This window comes from Lepisma saccharinum, chromosome 2 (genome assembly GCF_977018435.1).
Source record: "Lepisma saccharinum chromosome 2, izLepSacc3.1, whole genome shotgun sequence".
In the NCBI taxonomy this organism is placed as follows: domain Eukaryota; kingdom Metazoa; phylum Arthropoda; class Insecta; order Zygentoma; family Lepismatidae; genus Lepisma; species Lepisma saccharinum.
This window is the reverse complement of record NC_139230.1, coordinates 6,315,332-6,339,529: the sequence shown is the minus strand read 5'-3', so window position 1 is coordinate 6,339,529 and position 24,198 is coordinate 6,315,332. Positions and strand designations below refer to the sequence as shown.

At 37.1% G+C, this 24,198-nt stretch overlaps 1 protein-coding gene across 2 annotated transcripts in view; it reads right to left on the bottom strand.

Moving 5' to 3' along the window:
* The window catches only part of cher (filamin A protein cher), a 361,674-nt gene that overhangs the window by 129,111 nt on the left and 208,365 nt on the right, over positions 1 to 24,198 (bottom strand). Inside the window, exons 24-27 of one of the 2 annotated variants that reach the window (XM_083116998.1) lie at positions 21,559 to 21,726; positions 20,503 to 20,628; positions 20,099 to 20,109; positions 19,029 to 19,164 (exon numbers count right to left, since the gene is read on the bottom strand). In XM_083116998.1, coding sequence (XP_082973124.1) covers positions 19,029 to 19,164; positions 20,099 to 20,109; positions 20,503 to 20,628; positions 21,559 to 21,726 — 441 coding nt within the window. Of the gene's footprint in view, positions 1 to 4,097; positions 4,238 to 19,028; positions 19,165 to 20,098; positions 20,110 to 20,502; positions 20,629 to 21,558; positions 21,727 to 24,198 lie in introns of those variants that run through there. The other variant, XM_083116996.1, reaches the window with a different exon arrangement.

Genomic DNA, 24,198 nt, shown 5'->3' with positions numbered 1-24,198 from the left:
ACTTTTATATATATTACAACAAAGTGAAATATTGTTGTTTCTAGTACAAACATAACGTATCTTCGCAGTGAACGTAATTAATGGGAGAAAAATAACAATTACATATCAATTTTCATTTAGAAGCCAAATAAGAAGTTGCTCATAATGGCTAAGACTGGGCTTCAATACAATGTTGTTAGTCAAGTTCTAAATACAAACCTAATGGTGTAGTTAGCATCATTATTCGAGAACCTCTGCCATAAAGAAGATCTAATTCAGGAGGTACCTATTTATAAATTGGAATAATGCCATCAAGAAAGAACAAAGATAACAAAAAGTAACTAGAAAAGAACTGTAATATTTGTGATCTATGTTTTGATTAACATTCTTCACAACTTCATGCTCATTAGACTAACTAACATCAGCATCACGTGTGTCATGAGGAGAAAAGATCCATTGTACACCCCCTAACGCGTTACCGCTAGCTACCCACAAATCTCCAACAACAAAGATTATTCCAACCTACACAGGTTTTTAATGTGCTTGAAACGATGCCAGTCCACGTGGGAAACACACGGTCGTAAGCAATGTTCTGAGTCAACTTATACATGATGCAAAATCTTGTAGAACTAATAATATTCAACGTTAGCTAATATATAGTCTGTATACAGATGTTGATAGCAGCCAAGTTAGGCTAAGCTCTTTGATCAATCGCGACAAAAATTATGAACACTGGAGAAATAAATAAGTTTCGTTAATCGCCAGTAGTCAAAAACTGAATCTGTAGCTCAAAATTTGTAGCTTCGAATCTAAAAAAAATTCCACGCCAGCATAAATAAAAACAAGACCCTATGTCAAGAACAATAAATGGGAAATAATGTATATCCAAACGTCGAGTGTTCTATTCGGATCACGATCACTGAAAGTACTAAGTTAGAATCCCTGCCAAGGTATGGGAGTTAGTTTGTAAATTTTCTATCATATCTATCATTCAAAATAAAAGCCACGATTTATCTAAAGATGCCCTGTGGCAAATAACAAAAGTGCATATACAAGTGCCGGCCCCCGTGGCGGAGCGGTTAGCACATCGTGCTACGACGCCAGGGGTACCCGGTTCGAATCCTGGCCTGAGCATGGATGTTTGCGAGTGTCCATTCATCAATTTCATCATATCATCACTCATTTTCATTAGCCAAAAGTGGTGCAAGAAGCTAATCAAAATAATGCAAATCAATCAAGCATATACAAGTAATCGAAATATGCTTCAGGCAAATATTTGACTAGACTTCGAGACTAGCAACGACTGACAATCTACATGTCAGCCACTATTGCATATTCAGACCTCCCGGATGGCATAGTTGTAAGCAAGGGGTTCCAGGTTCGATACCCGGTGGAGGTACAAGTGGTTTGAATTACACTTGAAACTTTAGATCCAGTCCCAATTGGCCTTCCTGTGCATAAAGTGGACTTTAAACCAAACTCAAACAAACGCTATTGCATATTCGGCGTAAAAGTTCTAGTTTACCAAAAAAAAAAAAAGAAAGAAAGAACGCTCTCAATCTACATCCTTACAGGTAGACAACCAAAATCACTGTTTACAGTATACCGTCTTGCATAGAAGTCAAGGATGTAACTTCTTGAGTAAACTGTGATGAAATATGTAATTTCTGCTGCCGAACCACATTCATGTGGTACGTTCATTTATACGATGCATAGTTCGCTTTGTTCCCAAGATACTGGATTCGAGTTCAAACAATGTTTTTCAAAATCACAATAAGTGTTTCAAGTTGGCGAAATCTGCAGCTAGAAAGTGCCGAAACTATACTACGTCTTACAAAGAGTCGTTTCTACTTCAACGATACTCTTCAAAAGCTGCTTAATGTTTCAAATGTGATCACAAAGAACGTGTTTAACTGTTATATGTCAGGTCAAATCCTTTAAGCAAATGAAATAAACTAGTTAAATATTAACAAATACAGATTATGAATGTTACAATAAATATTTTCGCTATTTATAACAAATGTTAAAACTCAAGAAATAACAGTAATCTTACGTATTGTAATGTAATATATACAAAAGATAACTATAATAAAGCAGTTTAATGTGTCGACGAAACTGCACATCCTTAGGTACGTTGTAAATTTCTGGTACAATGTGCACAAAGATTCGTGACCAATTCATTGAAAAAGAAATTTAAAAGATGTAGCTAGAATTCACGATGCAACTTTATCTACAACAAAAAAAACGGCAGAAAACCCTGAATAACAATAGTAGAAAATATGCATTAACATCTACATGTAAATACAATACCCATATTAAATGTTATGTTAAGATATGGTTATTTTCTGTTCAACTTTCTAACATAATTTAATATTATAAAATCTGTAGAATTTTTAGACTGATCTCATGTTAGCTTAAATCAAGACTAATGAACGTGAATTATTAGCAATTTTATTAGCATTAACTTGTTAACCAATGGTATAAAGAGAGTAAGGTATTCATTAATTCTTAGTTACATCACACTTGTAAATTAACCAGCTGCTTTCCGAAAAAGCCCCTTACTAAATTTTTCACTTCTGAAAAAATCGTATACGAATGTTTGGCGTTGAATTACTAACAGAGAAACGGTACCTGATGTACGGCTCGAATGTGTGATTTACAAGTCTCGCAGCCGCATATAATCCCTCATGAAGTGTTTCCCGGATGGTGTAGTGGTAACATCGTCACTTTGTAATTAAGTGGATCCGGGTTCGATACCCGATGAAGGAACAGTGATTCGAATCCCACTTTCAACTAAAAGTCCAGTCCCAATTAGTCTGTCTGTGCATAAAGTGGACTTAAAACTCTCACAAATACCTCACGGCGAAGGGGACATGTCTCAATATTACCACGTGCGAATATCTTAATGTTAAAAACGAAATAAATTTTGCAACACTTGTAAAGTACTCGAAAATTAAATAGCGGTAGAAATTTCTCCATTGCATGATGGCGCGTTGGGTTGGGAACTAAAAACGCTACCAAGTCTACTTGCGCCGAAGAGAAAATGCAGCCACAATTATATACCAATATTTATCCTCCTTCCATTTGCAGTATATCAAATACTTCTTCCCCATTACTCTTGGAACATTTTTAAACAAACCAAAACACGACGACTTCCATAAAACGTATTCAGAGTTTTATATATATATATATATATATGAACGAAAAATTAGACCAGACCAGGATTTGAACTCTGGTCTCTCATGTCATTTTTCTACCAAGTCTGCAGAGCCTGAATTTCGATTGAATTTCTAAATAGAACGTCTCCTGTATGTGTCAAAACATAAGGCATCTGAGTTAATTTGCGGTTTAAATGTCACAACCAATCTGAAAGAGGTTATTTCTCGGGGAAAAAAACCGTTAAAGATGAAGTGGAAATACGATAATAACGGCGTTTTAGCAGAATTAGAAGAATAAAAATTGCTATCCTGCATACGCAAGTGTTTCTGGCATTGCGAACTAGGATGAGTTTCTTTGTTGCTCACAAAAGAAGCTTAAGCGTATTTGACAACTTGGACAGACTTGAAAGAAACACGTGGAGGAACTTAGCACAATTGTTGGGAGCAACAATTGGAATGGTAACATTATTAACCATTGTTTCAATGTCAGAAGAAACACTAAAGATGCTGAGCAAGGCAGTATTTTTTATTCACTAAAACACTTTACAAGTAACGTTTCAACACTAAGATCTGGTAGTATAGAATAGTTAGTGTGAAGAAGACCCTGATATAGTGTTGAAACGTTACTTGTAAAGTGTTTTAGTGAATAAAAAATACTGCCTTGCTCAGCATTTTTAGTATTTTTTCTAACAATCGGAAGTTAGGTGTTTCATCCCGTGTTGTACTTTGGAAGTTTCGCACACGAAGACTGAAGAAAAAAGAACAACTTCGAATACCGGTTGAATTACACTACAGAGGCTCCCCGTGCCTCTCCCTAACATCAGTTAGAGAAATTAGTCGTGAAGCGTTTCCGGCAGATCACCACCAACCAATACCACGAGGCGGGCTGCGTGGGGCGCGCGTGGGTGGCGGTGTATGACAGCATATCGGCATCAGGAAGAAGCGACACAGTGTACTTACGTCGGTCGGCGGGCGGGTTGGAGCCGGCAAACCACACGCTACTTCTTTTCCCACTGAATAGCGCTATCTCCTAGGCGGTGGTTACCGCGCCGTCTTACTTTCTGCGGGACAATCACAGCTCAACTCGCACAATCAATCAGACGTTGGGGAAGAATTTCCCTTGAGAGCCACTCGAGTATTTTTTTGCACGTGGAGGGTGTTAATCATAAATAAAACAAAAGCCGTCACGTTGGAAGTTCCGCGACTGGTCGCTTTTCCCATCAGCCCCTCCTTTCGCATCCTTATATGAAGAAAGAATCCAGACGCCAGAAGCCGCATCTAGGAGAGCGGAGACATACCATCACGTGGTCACACCCCCGCCCCCTCTCCGATGTGGGATCATCCCCTGCACCATCCTTGCTGGTGCTAAAAGTAGCCGAACGATTTTGGTGGAACGCTGGAGCAGAGGGCGGGGTCTACTTCCAGCATTGGTTCAGTGGCCCGGCGGGGGATATCGAGAACCCCGGGCTTCGAGCCCACGGAAAACCGGCGAGGTCCCAGACATAACATGAAATTATATAACGTGGCACGTCGGTTATCTTAACGCTGCTGTGCGAGACAAATATTTTTTTCTGACGATATTTTTACTTTCCCTCCTCGCCGTTTGACATTCAAGTTGCGAAAGACGCCAGCCACGACTCGTGGTCTTTTTGCAATAATCTTAAGGACGACGCGAAACTATTCAACCTTGTGAACCTGGTTCAAAAATAACAGGACAAACGAATTCGCAAAATTTTCTTGCATTTCCATTTTGTGAACTGCGATAAATAGTTGTAAAGTTGTACTTTCTACAAATTTTAGTTCAGTTTAGTACCGATGGTGCAGTGGTAGCGTTGCCGCCTTGTATTCAAGGGGTACCGGGTTCGATACCCGGTGGAGGCACATAGTGGTTCGGATCGGATCCCATTTTAAACTGTAGGTCAAGTCTCAATTAGTCTTATTGTGCATAAAATTGAACTTAAACCAACTCAATCGATCAAAATTATAAATCAATAAAGATACTTGTGTTCGTGATGGAGGTATTAGAAATGAATTTAAAAAAGAAATCTTCTTTCTATTGTCAAGAACTTTGTAAATATTTGTCAAAATAACAACACAATGTATTTGTGTCAGTCATATTACCAGAAACTATTTCACACGAAAAGCACTCTGGTATCTTCAAATTTCCCCGCAATTTTTAGTTTTTAATTAAATTTCAACGTTCACATTTATTACATGTACAATCTGAATTTGCTAAAATATATTTTAATTATTTACGTACACCTTTTTAGAATTTTTTTGAAAATTGATGGAGGGTTGCTAAGGTACTTCTCCCCCTTGATATTAATGTGTGTTTTTTTTTTTTTTAAACGCGGGAGTGCAAACCGTATCCTCACAATAGAACGGTATGTATGGTTCCCTCTCGCGCAATCGAGGATATGTAACTGGATAGAAAATTTGGCACAAATTTGATTCTTACGATATTTATTTATCTCGCAGCAAAAACTGGAAATCTTCCAAAGACAATAAACTTAGCACTTTTGTTAGCGAGAACTCCAACACAGTTTCCGTTACTATTCCACAGACACACAGAAAAGCCGCAATTCGGAGGTGTCACAATAATATAAGTTTATGTCTGGCAGCAGCACGTTCTCTTAGTTCTCTTCGTGCCTCCCGCCGACCACCGTGGCGAAGGGGTTAGCACAACACACTACGACGCTAGGGGTTTCGGGTTCGAATCCCGACCTGGGCATGGGTGTTGTTTGTTAGTGTCCCTTCATCAATTTCATCATATCACTCATCCTCATCGTCGCGATTAGCCAAAAAGTGGACGAGAAGAGACTTAAAATAGCCTAATTCAATCAATCTTCGGGCCTTCCCGATGTAGTGAATCCCGGGTTCGATGCTCGGTGGAGAAACATACTAGTTCGGATTCCACTTTAAACTGTTGGTCCAGTCACGATTAACCTATCTGTGCATAAAGTGGACTTTAAGAAGCTATTCCTTGCCGTGCATATTTCCCTTTCGATCAACGATTGATTGATTTGGTGTTTTAAGTCCACTTTATGCAAAGTAAGGTTAATCGGGACTGAACCTACAATTGAAAGTAGAATCCTAACCACTGTGCAATGTTCCTGCACCGAGTATCGAACCCGGGACTCCTTGATTACAAAGCGACGACTCTACCACTGCGCCATCGGGGAGGTCCCCTTTCGATCAAGCTATCCGTAGTAACGTCGTCGCCTTGCAATCAAGGTGTACCGGGTTCGATAGTCTGTGCAGACACATTGCACATGGTTAGGATCCCACTTTCAATTGTAGGTCCAGTCCCGATTAGCCTATTTGTGCATAAAGCAGACTTAAAACAACAATTCAAACAAATAAATCCATCAAGCTATCCTTTGTCGTGACCAAAACTTTTCACTAGGACTGCGAAATATTTGCAAAACAGCTGTTGATTTCACTTGTACAAAAAATTAGGAATCGAACGTTAATGGATATTGAAAAATGCTTGAAAACCTAGTAAGTTACTAGTTGATTAACTCAAAAGGAAACAAAAACTACAACTAGACTTAAGTAATTCCAAATCTTACAATTAAGGATAGAGTTGCCATAAATGTGTCTCGCGTACGATTTCTGATTGAGGTTCACATTTACGATACCCAGTTCTTCAACGTTTTTGTTCAACAATTAATTCTACTTCACGATTTGATTAAGTACAACAGCTAGCACCGTACGTTCAATGCAAGATTCAAATGGCACGTTTGCTTACAGGTTATTCGTATCTAAGTAATTTCAAGGACATCTGCATTTTTTCCAAGCATAGTCGTTCTGAAATACCACCGGAAAAGCACATACATTTCAGTGTGTTTTAGAAGCGACTGTCCTTATCTAAGGTATCGTTAAAAAAGGAGCAGGCTAAAAAAATCACTATTAGTGTTGACACAACTAGTGTTTCAGTATAGTCTAATGGTTAGAACTTCCGTTTTTAATGCAAGCTATCAACACTTTGCACGTTTGCTACTTCGATTTTCAGTATGGTTCAATATCGTAAAGACAACTAGCATTTTTGTTACTTTGCGTTGCTTTTTTGCTATTTTTGGCTAATTGCGACGATAAGAATTATAAATGAAACTGATGAAGGGACCAAGGCCGCTCACGGAAGTTTTTCTCGGGGTGGGGGGGAGCAGTGCTTAAAGTGGGGGAAACTTGGAGTATTGCTTTCCCTAGAATTCTCATAGGTTCTTAATCTGCTCTGTTTCAAGGCATCTGTCCATGCTTTCACGCTACACTTTCACCATTTGAAATACATGAAGTCTTTGCAGATAACTCTGGAGGAGGGGGCAAGTGCCTCCCCTGTCCCCCCCTTCCCTGGGGGCGCCCTTGGAAGGGACACTAACAAAGGAACGTCAATGTCCAGGCTGGAACTCGAATCCGGAACCTTCAGTGGTGAGACCACCGACACGGCATCCGGAGTTTGGTGTTATTCACATCACTTCTACAAATGGCCGAGATTATGAATGTGTGGAGCCTTACCTCCACATTGCTTCATATGTCTTCACGGCATGTTGCAATGTGCAGGACAAGCTTCACATAGGCGTAACTTGGCAGCGAGAGGATACTTGCCCCCCCCCCATGTTTATTACAATTTACAAGTTAACCTCCTGGGACCTGAGGAACAAAGTAATAACGATCAAATATTTGTGATTTTGCAAATGTAACAGTTATTTATCAAATAAACATGGACGCTAATTTTATGAGATGGAAAATTCTTCTTTCTGCAAATCCAAATTTAAAATTCGATTGCCCCACCCCCAAATTAGAACCAAATTAATGCCCATATATACTATATCTCGGGAATCTCAGGAGTAAAGCCGCGCATAACGGCAGAAAAGGGGAGAAAGCGAGTAGGCAGAGCGAAGCCGTATACGCTGATGCAAACAGCTTGTAGCTGCAGTCGCTCCCCCATCATGTTCATTGTATGTTCATTGGTCGAGCCCTCTCGAGTCGCTACTTGTACACTCTTGCCTTCATTCGATTTCTCCAGAGATTACCAGGACAGAGCATAGCTTCGCATTGTATGTATAATACAAGTCCTAAAGAGTGGAGCTCACCTACTTCCTTAAAACAGCTTGAAGTCAACTAGTTTTGCTCACAACAGCAACTAAAAGTAAGACGAGAAAAAAGTACACTCCTCACAAAAAGTTTGGAATATTGGAATGCAACAACACATGGTATCTGTCTGGTAGACGTTCTCGTCTTTTCGCCGACATATGCCACCGTGACTATCACCTATTGCCTAATATAATAGTATTCCAAATTTGTTGTGTCTAATATAACAATATTCCAAACTATTTGTAAGGAGTGTATTACTTCCTAGAAGTTGGTTATTTAAATACGGTTTTGAATGGGTTTTTCCTCGGATTAAAATTTAATACACAACAGCTTTTGTTCCGCCTTATCTGTTTAATACTACAAACCCACGAGCATCTTTCATAACTTCCGTTGGATGTTTTTGCACCGACGAAAGCTGAACAGAACTTCTTGTGAAGTTCCGTAACTGGAACGTATCACATTTGCTCTTCCAAGCATGACAGAAGGTTTCGCGATGGCATTTAGTGGCTGCCTTATAGCGTTCGAGGTAGTAGCACGCGCGCGGAGAAAAGTAAAAAGCGAACAACTAAAATAGCTCCCCTTCCCCCTCCCGCCCCCGACTGGATACTTTCTAGATTGAAACGATGAGGATGATTCGAGGCCATTCCTGGCAAATAGCCAGCCACCTTACTCGAACGCCCTCCCGACGCTGGGAAGATTTCTCGCAGGAGCTTCGAAAAGCGAATGGAGGAAGCTATCAATGTTGCCAGATGGCGAAATTATATTCCCCCTGAAGGTTCTGGATGCTAACTAAACTTCATGATGGCTCCATTTGTGGGCCAGGGCCTGGTTAGCGGCTTTTCACTGGCCACAGGGAGACCGATTCACAGGTGTGTGTGTGTGTGTGTGTGTGTGTAGGCTAATTTATTTGGAGGTGCCTGAAGGGGAGTTTCAACTATTAGGCATATGAATATAAAATTTTAACTAGTCTCCGAGTATTCGTTATCGCATTAGCACAGGTTTTCCTATCATTGTGACGATATTTATATTATTAAAATATAGAAATAGACAATTTAAAATAGATTTTGATACAGAATAACCAATTCGAACAAACGTAATACAATACAAGGCTATATCCCTAGGTAATATCAGCTGAATCCCTCTCATTAAATAAATCTGTAGGTTCAGTTTATCCTCGTTTTCTAATGCATCAATTCAAAAATAAAATATAATATTGTACCTGGTTACTTGATTAATACTCTTTACTGTGTGATTACTGATTAGTAAACAATATCACATTGTTTTGGAGATAAGAGGGGTAATTGCTTACTTTTTTAAAACGTGGATATTAATTTCATTATTTTAATCGTAGTTTCTAATATTTATTTATATTTTTGACGACATATTAGGGTTGGCCAGGCACCCCCGGCACTCCCCGTGTGCACGCCTATGGATCCATTGACCACAATGTGAACAATAACTATGTCCATGTGTGTTTGTGAATGTTCCTTCGTCCATCTCATTGTATCATCATTTATCCTCATCGTCGCCGATTAGTCAAAAGTGGAAGAAAAGAGATGTAAAATAACCTAATTCAACTATTTAATTCTTTGATTTATTTAATTTAAATTCACTTTTATGCCACTTTTGGCTAATAGCGAAGATGAGGATGAATTGTGATATGATGAGATGAATGAAGGGACAATCACACAAACACATATGGACGACACCACACAATTCCTACAGAGGATTGTCTTTGGTACAGCTCCAGGCACCAGGGCCTCGATATTCTGCAAAATGCAATCCAGGATCTACTACGTGAAAGATAGGTTGACATTTGGGTACCTTCCAGAAGGGTTACTTACCCCTTACATCCCATAAAATAGATGAAAGAAGAATCACAACATATATGGATGACAGAACACATGCCCCACAGAGGATTATACTTGCTGCGAGTCCAGGCGCCAGAGCCTCGTTGGCCTTTAACATTGCAGGTACCGGGCTGTACTATGTGGAAGCGAGTTTGATATCCCCTAGAATCGAAACCACGCCTGCTCACACCAAAGGTGAGAGAACTAACAATTTTACAAAGGGAAAGTTACTCACAAAACCAACGAGCAGATCGCCCACTAATAAAATGGAAATTGTGCCTTAGTAGGAACACACGGGATGTGGAGGTAAAGTCCCGCACATTCACGATCTCTGCCATTGTGGAGGTGATGTGATCAGCACCACGCTTCGGTCACCTTTACTCTGCCAGGTGAACTTAACCAACCATTTGGATACATATAAACCCAGAAGTCACAATAAAAATATCAATATTACCATTTGTATTTGTTATTTAACAGATTTTCTGCCACTTTTGGCTACTCGCGACGAATGTATGTTATTTCGCATGTGTGTGAATTTTGATGAAGACCTAGTGCATACAGTATTACTATCATGAATACAATTGTTGACCCCCACACGCATTGGGCGTCATGAAGGAGAGAGTGCGAAATAATCAGTCGATCCCCTCTCCCCCTTCGGAAATGTCATAGTTCGTTTTATTCCAGAAAAGAGCAAGATGAATCTATTTAGGATAGTCACGGAAAAAAAATTAATTTTAGTTAACATTTATTCTAGTAGAATAGCCAAAGAAACAATTATTAGCTAGAAAAGTAGAGAAAAAATGTAGAAATCAGATCAAAACTTGACGTTTTCATTTTCTACCACTTAATGCCAAGAATAATGGTTCCACAAGGGATTTTCAAGGGCCCGATGGCGTAATGGTAATGCTGTCATCTTGTAATCAAGGGGTCCTGCATTCAATCTCTGGTGGAAGCACATTGGTTTGGATTCCACTTTAAACTATAGGTCCAGTCCCGATTAACCTATCTGGACATAAAGTGGGCATTGTAAATTTAATTTAAATTGAACAATTCTCTGCAACTTTCCTAGTGACCAGAATTCTCACAAATAATGAAAAAGCCTATTCCTACCTTCATCTTTCCTCCAAATTTTCTGATGTAAATAAATACATGTGGAGTTTTTACAATTTGTATAATGAAATACTATATCTTTCCAGCAAATGTTAATGTAATCTTTGTGTTACATATACTATGTCACAAATGAGAATTGCAATGCAAGAGTAAACATTGCCATAAAATTTATTTGTAGAAACATTCAATTTTGGCATGTATCATACCTGTATTTCTAACTTTCACTACATCATGTTACTTCATCAGAAGAATATATCATTATGATTGATTGATTTGTTGTTTTAAGTCCACTTTATGCACAGTAAGGCTAATCGGGACTGGACCTACAGTTTAAAGTGGGATCCAAACCACTATGTGCCTCCACCAGGAATCGAACCCGGGACCCCTAGATTACAAGGCGACGACGAAGAATATATCGTATTTTACAACTAAAGAGAACATAGTGAGGTCATCCCAGATAGCACTGTGGTTGCTGGCTTGTAATCAAAGGGTCCTGGGTTCGATACCCAGTGGAGCCACAGTGGATAGGATCCCACTTTAACCTGTAGGTCCAGTCGTGATTGGCCTATCTGTGCATAAAGTGGACTTAAAACTCAAAACTCAAGAACATAGTGAGGATAAAAGGTTAAAGTAAGTAAAAATTAGGTAAATTAAAACCAGGGAGGAATTAACCTGTCAAGATATTTACACCTCCATGTCTGGCTGGTAACTCATCAGAACAGCATTCCACCAATACAATGCCACTGTTCTATGTATGAAAGGATGATGGTTTCTGTCCATAATGAAATAGTCGATGATCATAACTACATCTTTGGGAGCCCATTGACAACTTTCTGAACTTCAGCAAAATACATATTATTATGATAACAATGTACAACATACTCACAGGCATCTGCAGGATTTTTTCCAGGGAGGGGCAAGCAAGGTATTTTTTTCCTGGGGGGGGGGGGCAAACAAGGCACATTTTCCCCCATAATAATGATGTCCCCTCAAAAAATATTGCTTGAATTTAAAATTATCAGGTTATGCAATAATTAGCACACATTATTGTGGTTGAAATGAAATGATGTGTGTGAAATGTATAATTTTTTGTAGACTTTCATTTTCCAGAATTAGGAATTAGAATATGTATTATGGCAAGTGAAATGGTAATTATAAATTTTTAAAAATATATAATTTTGTCTTGGGTGTCCTTTAATACTCTAGTCTGTCTTAGTATTGTAATACATCTAGTTGTAGTGATGATATATTGAGGCAATTCAATTATATGTAGCAACTGATGTCACAGCAAGCTGCCAAACATTTACAATCATGAGAAATAGAAGAGAATTAAGGTTTAATGAAATGTGATTATTCTAAACACTATTTTCCATAGTTGTTAATAATTTATATGGATATTATAATATGAGAGCAACTGATGTCACAGCAAGCTGCCAAACATTTACAATCATGAGAAATAGAAGAGAATTAAGGTTTAATGAAATGTGATGATTCTAAACACCATTTTCCATAGTTGTTAATAATTTATATGGATATTATAATATGAGAGTGTGTGTCAAACAAAAGAAACTTGTCAAAATGTCAGTTCCATGGAGTTGTAACAAAGACATTGGTAGATTCAATGATGACTGAGTACTACGATAATGATATTTTTATATGCCAAAGAAGAAAAGTCCAAGCAATATAAAATAGAATCCCTCAAAATATCTTTCACACTGCCAAAATACAAAGAAGTAGTTGTGCACAAATAAGATAATTGGTACTGGGTCTATTTGACATGGAAATACATTGCCACTGAAAACTGAATCCGGGACAGCTTGATTATAGTCAAGAGTCATTGCACGTTCTTTAACAGTAACACAGTAATATAATTAAGCCTTGTTTCCATATTTAAACACACTAAGTTGCTGACCAAGGCAGTTTATTAAGATAAAAACACTTAACAGGAACTTGATTTGTTGTTGTGTGGCTAGTGACCCTGCTATATGTATATAATCTTTTTGTGTGTAGTATATTTCATCATTTTAGTTTAGTTCTGAGGAAGACCCTGATACAGGGTCGAAACGTTACCTGTTAAGTGTTTTTATCTTAATAAACTGCCTTGGTCAGCAACTTAGTGTTTTTAAAGTAACACAGTATTTTAAAAATAATAAGGCTATTTTTTTTCATCATTAACACCGTAAATATAAACATGGTCATGTTTGCATTGAAGAGAGGTGGAAAGGAGGGGGATCAGGGTAGCAAGTTAAAAGGGTGGCAGGGTGGAAAGAAAGGGAGCACCAAAAATCCACCTCCCCTGAGTAGTTAAAATTTTATCTTAAGCCACCGATGTCAAAGCACACAATCCGAGACAAAATTAATATCCAGCCGACTTCATCCCTCTCCCTGAGGTTTCCTCTGAGTACCCATTGATTAGATGCTAGGTGAGCCACTAGGCAGGGATATTGTTGTAAAAATTCACATCCGAGATCACCCACCTTGGGAATCAAGGCCCAGGTTTTCACGTGGTAGCCAGATGCCTACTGACTGGACCAACACGGCTTCTGATTTTCTTCCCTTAGAATACAAGGAAGTCATTCAAGATCTTCAAAGTTCAGTAAATTAAATTAGAAAAGAAACAAACCTTCTCTTCACCCCTCACATGATCCTGATTGTAGAACTTTAATTCCAGTCAACTTTCTAGAATATCCTAAAAATCATTAAATTCTTTACATTATCTGCTACTTACATTTCCATGTTATCTTGTAAATTCCACATGCCCTCGTGTGTGAAACATGATATGATAACCAATAATGCTATTTTTTATTCCTACATGCAAAACAGAACTCAAAAATGTTCAAGAATTTGCTCTACTTCAATGAGCAGACTGTTTTATTCTCGTCTTCGAGAGAATATAGGAAGCCACAAAAATTTTACTCTCTTGGCAACATTGAAGGTGAATATCAGAAAAGGTTGTCCCTTGGATGACAGCCAGGACTTTTACAAAATTGCTGTCGAATGTTCCACCAGACGACCGTTGGTATCCAAATTGCTTGTATCCCAGTGGAAAGAAAAAAATGTCCTTCATGCTTGTAACATGAAAGTTATGTGCAAATATATTCATATATGAGCATGCAGAATGTAGATTTTTATCACAGCTAATTCTGTCCCTCTCCAATAATTTATATGTGCCACTTGCAAATTCTCAGACTGTGCTATTTTAGTGGTTGTTAAGATGGGGCAAAAAGTGCAAGCATTGAAAAAATTAATGTCTTCATCATCTAACAAAAACAAACTATAAATTTTTCTACATTCCACAGTTAAGAAAATTTTATATGACCTTGCTAGCTTTAGCCATCAATAAAAGTTTCAAAGAGGTTAAAAACACTCATTTATTTTTTGTTATTTAACCACACTTCTACTGTTTTTGGTTAATTGCAATGATGATGATGAATGAGGTTGTACATGGAATTGATGAAGGGACACACAAATAAAACATAAGGTTTGGACTTAAACCCAAAACCTTTGGTTGCAAGATCATAAGTTGATCACTTCAAGTGTCACTATTAATTTGTTATTATTCATTATGTGACTACAACAGTCTTTATAAAGTTAGATCAAAGAATCTAGTAATATATTTAAGTATCAATACTGCAATAAATACTGGATAAATCCTTTAGAAGGAACTCCTGTCATTAAATGCAAGTATTAAGTTGTCACACACACTATTATGCATACTATACATGGCCAGTTTTAGTATAATAAGTAAAGCTGTAATGAAGTAACCTTATGTTCCAGTTGTGTCTATTTGTGTCAACTCGAAGTATCTCTGAAACTTTCAGAGAAATAAAGGCAACTTATGATGAATTGATTAGACCTATGAATTAGTAGCTCAGAACATAAATTAACTCGATCAGCCCATTTTCTGGAATGAGAGAGAACATCCATCTAAAAATGATCTGTCAATATCTCTGAAACCAACAAATATGAGGATTTGAAAGGTTCTAAAATGTAAGACCTACCAAATGCTAATTTGAAGCAACATCAGGGCTGGCTCTACCACACGTGCAACACGTGCATTTGCACGGGGCGGCAAACTGTATAAAAAATGGAAGCTGCATTATTTGAGGCAGTTTGGTCTTCTTGGAGCAGAGAAAATTCAAATTAAATCCATTTGCATATGCAGTATAAAGCAGAAATGGATAAGAAAAGCAAAGAGTAACTGCGAAAGAAAGCGATGCAGAAACTTTATATTAGTTGTCCTCTTACAAAAACAGCTATTATTGTTTTGTCTGTGAAAATGGTAAGCAACGTCTACTGTGCGTGTGCGGTACTAAGTTACAACACTATCTATTGTTTGATCGTGCACCAGTCTGCCAGTCCTCCTCCCTCGCCCCCTGTTATCAAGGTTTGAGTTAAACTGACGTGTCGCATTCAGTAGTCTGAAATAGAGCTGCATTGTTCTTTGACGTGTTAATCGCAAAAGGTGGTGATGATAGGTATTGCCAAATCGCTCAAGATGCAATAGTAAGTACGAATATCCGCTGTTTTTGTCGTTGCTGGTTGCACCTCATTTACGATCTTGATGGTGTAACGATAGTGCAGTTAGTGTATGTCGTGTGTGAGAACGCACACACGTTTAAATGTGACAATGTATTGAGAGACTTGTGTATTTGTGCTGTCGTTAAAACAACTGGTTTGTCAAGTCATCGTAAGAGATTTAAAAATTATTTGTTGCATTTGTAATTGTAAACTAAGGTATGTTTGATAAAAGGAAAAAAAACTCTCAGAATATCAAACACAAATGAGAAAAAGAGCGCAATATAGAAAAACAAAGTGGAGCTTTGCACAAATTTCTGAAACTTGAGGCAAGCGATGTAGTGAAAGCCGAAGAACTCGAAACCGGTGATTCTGAACTCGTGGCAGGTTGTTCTGGTTGTGATCCTGATGATAATGGTGTATTTCAGCAAAAAAGTGAAACGGAATCTCCTTTTGTCGATGCTCAGGATGTAATGGAACTGTATGAAGAATATACAGATCCATTAAAATGGAATCCACATTTGAGTGACACCGAAAGAGTGGAGATAGTTATAAAAGGCCCACCTGAGAGACCAAAACCTGATTTTCTTTTAACTCGCAGCTCTAATGTTGCTAGTAAACTGCTGCAAAACATAAGAATGGACTTAACTACTGCCTTGTCAACTTTGGAAAAAGTTCTCCAGAGTCTTAAAAGCCTAAGAAGTGACAAGCAGTTCCGCAATTTTCTTGTAGATGCTAGAACATTAGGTGAGGTAGTTGAGGTAGAGCTGGTGCCGAGTTGAAAGTTTCATTTGTAAGTTCAAGAATACATCGGAAACAAACACAGCATGACTATGAGGCAAGGGATGAACCATTTTGGATCCTGAGACAAAGTTTAAAGTGGATTTTTTCTCTTTCATTATTGATGTTGCAGTCAATTCTATTTAAGAAAGATTTGAACAACTGAAAGCTCACAGTTCACATTTCTCATTTTTATATAATATAGTTAAATTAAAAACTATGGACACAAGTGAGATTTTAAGAAAATGTGAAAATTTGGAGAAAATTTTTAACACATGAGGAACACCGAGACATTGATGCCACTGAGTTATGCGATGAACTGAAGATACTTTCCCACTTAATAGAAGATGATTCGCCTCCACTTGAAATGTTGCGCTACAATATTGACAATTGTTCCGCTCCAAATGTAGCCATAGCTTTGAGAATACTGCTTACTCTGCTGGTAACAGTTGCAAGTGGTGAACGTAGTTTTTCGAAACTGAAGCTTATTAAAACTCATTTACGTTCTACAATGGGCGAATTGCGGTTAGAAGGACTTGCCATGATCTCAATTGAACATGAAATTGGTCAAAAATTAGACTATGGTTCTGTTATTTGTGACTTTGCAAATAGAAAAGCTAGAAAAGTTCATTTGTAAGCTTTCCAACTTAAGGGGGGGAAAAGGTACAAAGTGAATAGTGTAACCATGAAGAAATTGTGGTTTACGAGGCATACATAATTGTACATACATAGTTTATTGTAAATAGTGGTAAAGTGAAGATATGTTACTTCATGTACAACATTCTGGAAAATGTACATAATTATGTACAGTATAAATAGTCATGAAGAAATAGTGAAACAAAACAGGAGAGCTGAGAGTTCTGCACATCGGCAGAAACTATGGTGAGTAAATGCAACAGATATTTTATTATTATCAGGCTTAAATATACATTATTTTCTTATTTATGAATAATTTATCTTCTCACATTATGTATTCTTTCATTTTATTATGTTAAAAATTGGTTATACCATGTGAAATTGCCACGGATAACAAACTTATTTGTGCATACATTACGTTTTCTTTGTATGTATTTTGGGGTGGGGGCGGCAAGAAGTAAAATTGCACGGGGTGGCAAAATTCCTAGGGCCGGGGCTGAGCAACATTAATTATTTTGATTTACCAGCCTGACTGTCCATGACAGTAAAATAACTGAATGCCAACAGGGTATTCATTTTTAATATTATGATATCCTACAAATTATTCAAACTACAATGAAGCTGAAACAAATATATTTTTAACTCTATGCAATATCAGTCTTCTTGATTGACCTATCCATTTTTCAATTCTAGTAAACGATCAAATTTAATAGATAACTATTACTCAGAAATGACTACAGGTATAATTTAGTGGACTGAATTATATTTCTAGTACTATCTTATTGTAATGTATCTTTCCAAACTTTTGGAAAAGTTGAATGGATGCTAATCAATTAATCGATAAATATCTCAGTAGCCACATCTACTTTCATGCAATTTTTGACTCTCCTTGCACTGACGTGCCTAGTTGGCTACAAAGTGCAACACTCAGTCACCTATTTTGTTTATTTGGTGTCACTTAGTGTATTTAGGTTACAGTGTGGCGTGCACGTACTAACCAATCAATGAATGTTGAAAGCAGCAGGCAGGCATTTGTTTAATTTTCTGAACTTGACCACCACTATTCTTATGTGTTGGATGCACCTGCACCACACCTAGTGTCAAAAAGTGTGGCCAACTAGATTGGGCTAGTATGTGCAACTGTCGATGGGAGCAAAACAATCGAAAGTGAACAATCAATATATACCAACTTTCAGTAACTTGCAATCAACAAAAAGTTTGTTTCAAAGACAAAACACAGTGGGTGATTTGATGCATGCCCAGGAAAACTACATAAATACACATTCCAATAGAAGAAGACCTGGCCAAATGTCTCGGCAACAAAACCTGCCATTATTGAAGAGCTTATTTCCAAAATGTTGCATCTCCAGTTATTAAATTTTGAGCTTATTATACCATAATGTTATGACGTTTCCTTAAGTTGTCATCATTTTGTGTATTTCGCATATTTCTCGACCTATTTTCAATCCACTGAAAATGGGTTGAGAAAACTGACATTATTTCTCCATGTCTTGTTTATTTTCTAATGGTTGGATTTCCATGCTGCTCATAACAGTGCCTTTCTGTCACTTGATTGCTTCCATGGTCACAATTATCTGCTGTTGATCACATGCTTGGAGTTGAAAAGAATACAAGAAACACTGACCTGTCTCTTTTTTCACACAATTACAAAATGTTTAAGCAAGTGGGGCAAGTATATTAAAACTACATTTTTTTTCTCAAGAATGAAGCTTATTTTAAAAAATCTAACACTGATACATGTACTTGATAATGTAGTCACAGACACTTTTCGGTTGTAAAGAATCCCACTGACTTTCAACGGGATCGTTACCATCCAGAAACGACCACCACTGTACAGGATATTAGAGGGAAATACGAGAAAGAAAAACATTCTGGTACTCACCGTAAATGTGTAAAAGCCCCCAGGCACAGGCTGGCCACCAAACTTTACACTAAGAGTGTATTCCCCAGCATCCTTTACTGTGTAGTATATGCTGAATGTTCCATCTCCATTGTCTTCTATATCAATGTCAAGATCGCTGTAAATATTGAGCAATTTAAGTTTCTTATCTCAAAATTTATTTCTAATATTAAGAAAATCTGAATTTATTAAATAAATATTAATATGTAATGACTTAATTAATTACTAATATGTAAGCCATGGTAGCTCAGTTGTTACGGCATCTGACTACCATGTGAGAGACCAGGGTTCAATCCCCGGCAGGGGAGAACTGGGACATTTTCAACCTGTTCAAGCAGCTCCGGCACCCACCCAGCGTCGTATAAGGTGGGTACCTGGAGGAAACTCTGGGGGGTAAAAGCACCCAGGGGCATGGTGCTGATCACATCACCCCCAGCTCAGCAGAGATCAAGAAAGTGTGGGGCTCTAACCCCACACCTCCTATATGCATTTATGGCGTGGTGCAAAGCACAGGGGAGCACTTTACTGTACTTTATATGTAATGACACACTCAAATATTAGCTACTTTATTAGAATTTGAGGACTGTTGTTGTCAGAATGATTTCTAAAAGGAAACTGTACCAAATTTTAAGTAAAATGAACAAATATATCCTGAATTTCTTGAAATTTAACAATATTTGTCCTCTGAGGGCAATCATGAAATTTTGGTAATTCAGAAAAATACTTATGAAAATTAAAATACAAGTGCAAATCAAATCATTTTGCGTTGAAAAATAATTTATTATATGAAAAATGTGCTATCTTAATAAATTATTCAGAGAAGCCTAAAATATTTCTTTCTAGAAGCAATGTTCAAATATTGTCAGACGTTTCTTTTAAGTCTGATTTCTGTTCAGATAGGTTAATGCAGATTGAACCTACAAATTAAAGTGAAACCTGAGTCACCAAACCCAGGATCCCTTGATTACAAGGTGACAGTGTTACCACTATGCCATAAGGGTGCACCTGTTCAAACTAAAGTAATGGCATATGTACTTTGCAAAGTACAGTACTTTCCACTTGAGTGAATAGCTAATTGAGAGGAAATATAACTAATGTTACTGTCACCTTGTAACACAGTCAAAATTACTTTGTAAAAATAATTAATTATAATTAGTATTGGTTTTCTTTGGCAACTACTTTCATCATCACATCAATACCTGGTGGAGGCACATAGTGGTTTGGATCCCACTTTCAACTGTAGGTCCAGTCCCGATTAGCCTTAATGTGCATAAAGTGGACTTAAAACACCAAATCAATCAATCAAACATGAAGTAATAAAATTTACATATCCAGTAAATACAGTTTGAGAACAGACTATATAAGGATAAAAGAAAATATATATAGAGAAGACTTATCTTATTATTTTATTTTACAAACTAAATGTATTTCAAAATGTCCTAAAATAGTTTTTTATCAAGCATGTACGTATCCTACAGGTGACAGCACCATAACCGGCATTTTTGGCATTCACAGTGATGCAATATTCTTCACCAATTGTAAGTGTATGCTGAATACCTTCTGTAATTTTACATTCATCAGCCTGGAAATAATTTAACAGTGTCATAATCAAACATATAACAACAAGTTCTGTAAATTATTATTGTTTCTCATTCTAACAAACTATAAACCATTGTTTACAGGAAAAGTTCCTGCATATAAAAGCAAATTGAGTTTTCTTTATTGTGTTCTACAGTAGTTACTACCACCATGTTAAGCATAATGTGGATGCTATTTATAGACTGACAAAAAGGCACAAAATAATTAATTCCTTTTACAATGGCTGAAAAAAGACCCTCTGGTATAATGTGCTACTTACTACTATATACTTCTAACTTACAAATTAACATATATATATATATATATATATATGTATGTGTGTGTGTGTGTGTGTGTGTGTGTGTGTGTGTGTGTGTGTGTGTGTGTGTGTGTGTGTGTGTGTGTGTGTGTGTGTGTGTGTGTGTGTGTGTGTGTGTGTGTGTGTGTGTGTGTGTGTGTGTGTGTGTGTGTGTGTGTGTGTGTGTGTGTGTGTGTGTGTGTGTGTGTGTGTGTGTGTGTGTGTGTGTGTGTGTGTGTGTGTGTGTGTGTGTGTGTGTGTGTGTGTGTGTGTGTGTGTGTGTGTGTGTGTGTGTGTGTGTGTGTGTGTGTGTGTGTGTGTGTGTGTGTGTGTGTGTGTGTGTGTGTGTGTGTGTGTGTGTGTGTGTGTGTGTGTGTGTGTGTGTGTGTGTGTGTGTGTGTGTGTGTGTGTGTGTGTGTGTGTGTGTGTGTGTGTGTGTGTGTGTGTGTGTGTGTGTGTGTGTGTGTGTGTGTGTGTGTGTGTGTGTGTGTGTGTGTGTGTGTGTGTGTGTGTGTGTGTGTGTGTGTGTGTGTGTGTGTGTGTGTGTGTGTGTGTGTAACCGAACGTGATATATCTATGTTTTTATGACAGGTTTTAAAAATTTTAAACAGTTTAAATAAAAAAAATAATACTTACACTGCCTGTTGCATATGCTTGAACATGGAATGGGGAGTGAGGAATTTCTTTCCCGCCATATTTTACACTAACTTTGTATCTGCCGCAATCGTCTGGAATATATGATGCTTTAAAGGTTCCATCTCCATTATCTGCAATTTTGACTTTTCTTGGATATCCATCAGGACCCTGAGAAAATGAAGAGTACAGATAGATAATTATTAGAGAGAACAATCTCCCAGAATCATCCACTAAAAGTCATAATATACAATATGATCAATGTCCTGTATTATCACCTTGGATGAATTATTCCTTATTTATAAATTTAATCTATTTGATAAGTAAAACACAGGTTATTCAAAATGATTCAGGGTTTCAATATTTTTTTTTTTAATAGGTCATGAAACATAATTTTCATAGATGTACCAGGAGAAACATTCAAATTTCTTGCATTACAGACAGTGTCCAGCAGTTATGCATTTGGTTGCTAGGAGCCAGGTTCTGCAAGATTGCAACAAATGGCAAAGCGACATCTTGTGTGCTTGAATTTCATGAAAGTCAGTGAGTTATCATTGTCCACCAGCATTTTCGCACAAAATTAAAAAAAGAATTCACCACCTGACAATTCGATTTGCAGGCAGTATCAAGGGCAGATCCATAGGAAGGGTGATAGAGGCCCTCCCAACTGCCACATTTTGGATATATTATTCCTAATATTTTTGAAGACTTCAATGTTCTGTCATCACTTTATGCTCATGATAGGATCGACTGACTGGACTTTAAAGTCCCACATCTTACAAACGCTTGCTACACGACACAGTTGGTTTCTGACTTGACAGGACCTGTGCGTCTATGTTAATTGTAGTGTCTACTACTCACAACAAGTGGCAGGTGCTGCTGGAAGTATATGCAAGGGAGCAGTAAGCAATTTCTTGGACCTAAACATCAGTAATGCAGCCATATTGACCACATAAAAGTGCAGTGGTCTTAGATTTATGAAAATTAGATATTAGAATAACTAAGTACCCCATATTTTTTTTATATTTTATTCTTAGCTCATATAAATATGGTTATAAAATAATTTTGGCCAAATATAATAAACGGAAAGTTGTTTTATGAGCAACACATCACTTGGGACTTTGCAGTCCTGACAGACTTCTGGTGTCTGTCTACTTTGCCTGAAAAAAATGTTAATAAATTTTCCTCACTTCTAAACTAGTGGCGTGCCCAGGATTTTCGAAACTAGTGGTATATACTCTTTTTCTTAGCAGTCAGCTCTCATTTTGCCATTTTTCTTAATTTTGACCAGTTTGAAATGTTGGTGGTTGCAGCGAATATATATATTTATATATAATGTTAATTTTTATACATTTATAATGTAATTATACTATATATTCATAATTTTATATGTATTTATATTCGGGCTGAGCAGATCGTGATGTATTGGTATCGGAAAGTATCGGTTGTATTTTGTTCACCGGTACAGACCCTTTTGCATGATCCGCAAAATGCCATGTGATGCTTTCGAGGTGATATAATTAAAAATTATCATGCAAAATTTGTAGTTTCTATTTGTTCGACAACAATATTGTGCAGATTTCTTTTTTTTTGGTGTGTGTTACATAAGAAGTACTTATGTTCAGATTCAACTGTTGAATATTTTTAAGGGAAACTCTGATAAATCGATGCTTCTAATTGGGCTCACTCAATAATAATCAGTATTTTGAACAATTATTAATTGTTAAAATTTTCAAGCATTGGATTGGTATCTGTATTGGTTGGAACATGACTTAACAACAGTACACTAAATATCGCAACTATAAAAATAGACAATTACTCCCAGCACCCATGCTACAACATCATGGAAGATAACTAGCACTCCACTTGTATACAATAAGTAGGGGCATGCATATTTCGTTTTTGACGAAAAAACGAAATTTGAAAAAACACGTTGTAGTGTTAATTTTTCATGTTTTTGAAAGGTGTGAGATGCATTTTGTGACCATGTTTTGTCACGAAATAATGCGAAATGAACTGCAAAAAGCGAAATTAACTCTTAAACACGAAATTTACCATTTATATACCGACGCGACACTTTCTGAAGTCTGAAGTATCCTGTGAGTTATGCAATTCCCGGAAAATTGATTAATTCTGCTATTAATATTGGAGAAGCAAAAATGGACTCCTTTACACAGAAATAAACTTAATACTCTTATAACTACATAAATGTGCTATTAGAAGTGAAATGTTAATTCTGTGGAATAAGTGTAGTTTTTAAATCAAATTTAGGATTATATTCACAATTTTAAAACCAAAATGTCTTTTTATATACCACTTTTCATCCAATTTTTCACCGCTATAACACCAATATTTCATTTTATTTACCGCTTTTGAACCCGAAATTGACTCCGTTTTCGTACCGAAATTTTGCTTTTTTATTTACCAAAAATATGTGCCTCTAACAATAAGTTATATTTTAAACTGAATTTGGATTGGGGATTGGTGATTGGTGGTAAGGTTAGTAAATTAGGTTAAAATTCTCCCCCAAAGAAAATATTTATCTTTGCCTAATGTGGACATTTTGTCTGTTGCTCTACAACACGGGACAGTAAGACCTTGCCTACTGCTTGCAGTCTGTTGCTGTCTAACGGCGTAAAAAAA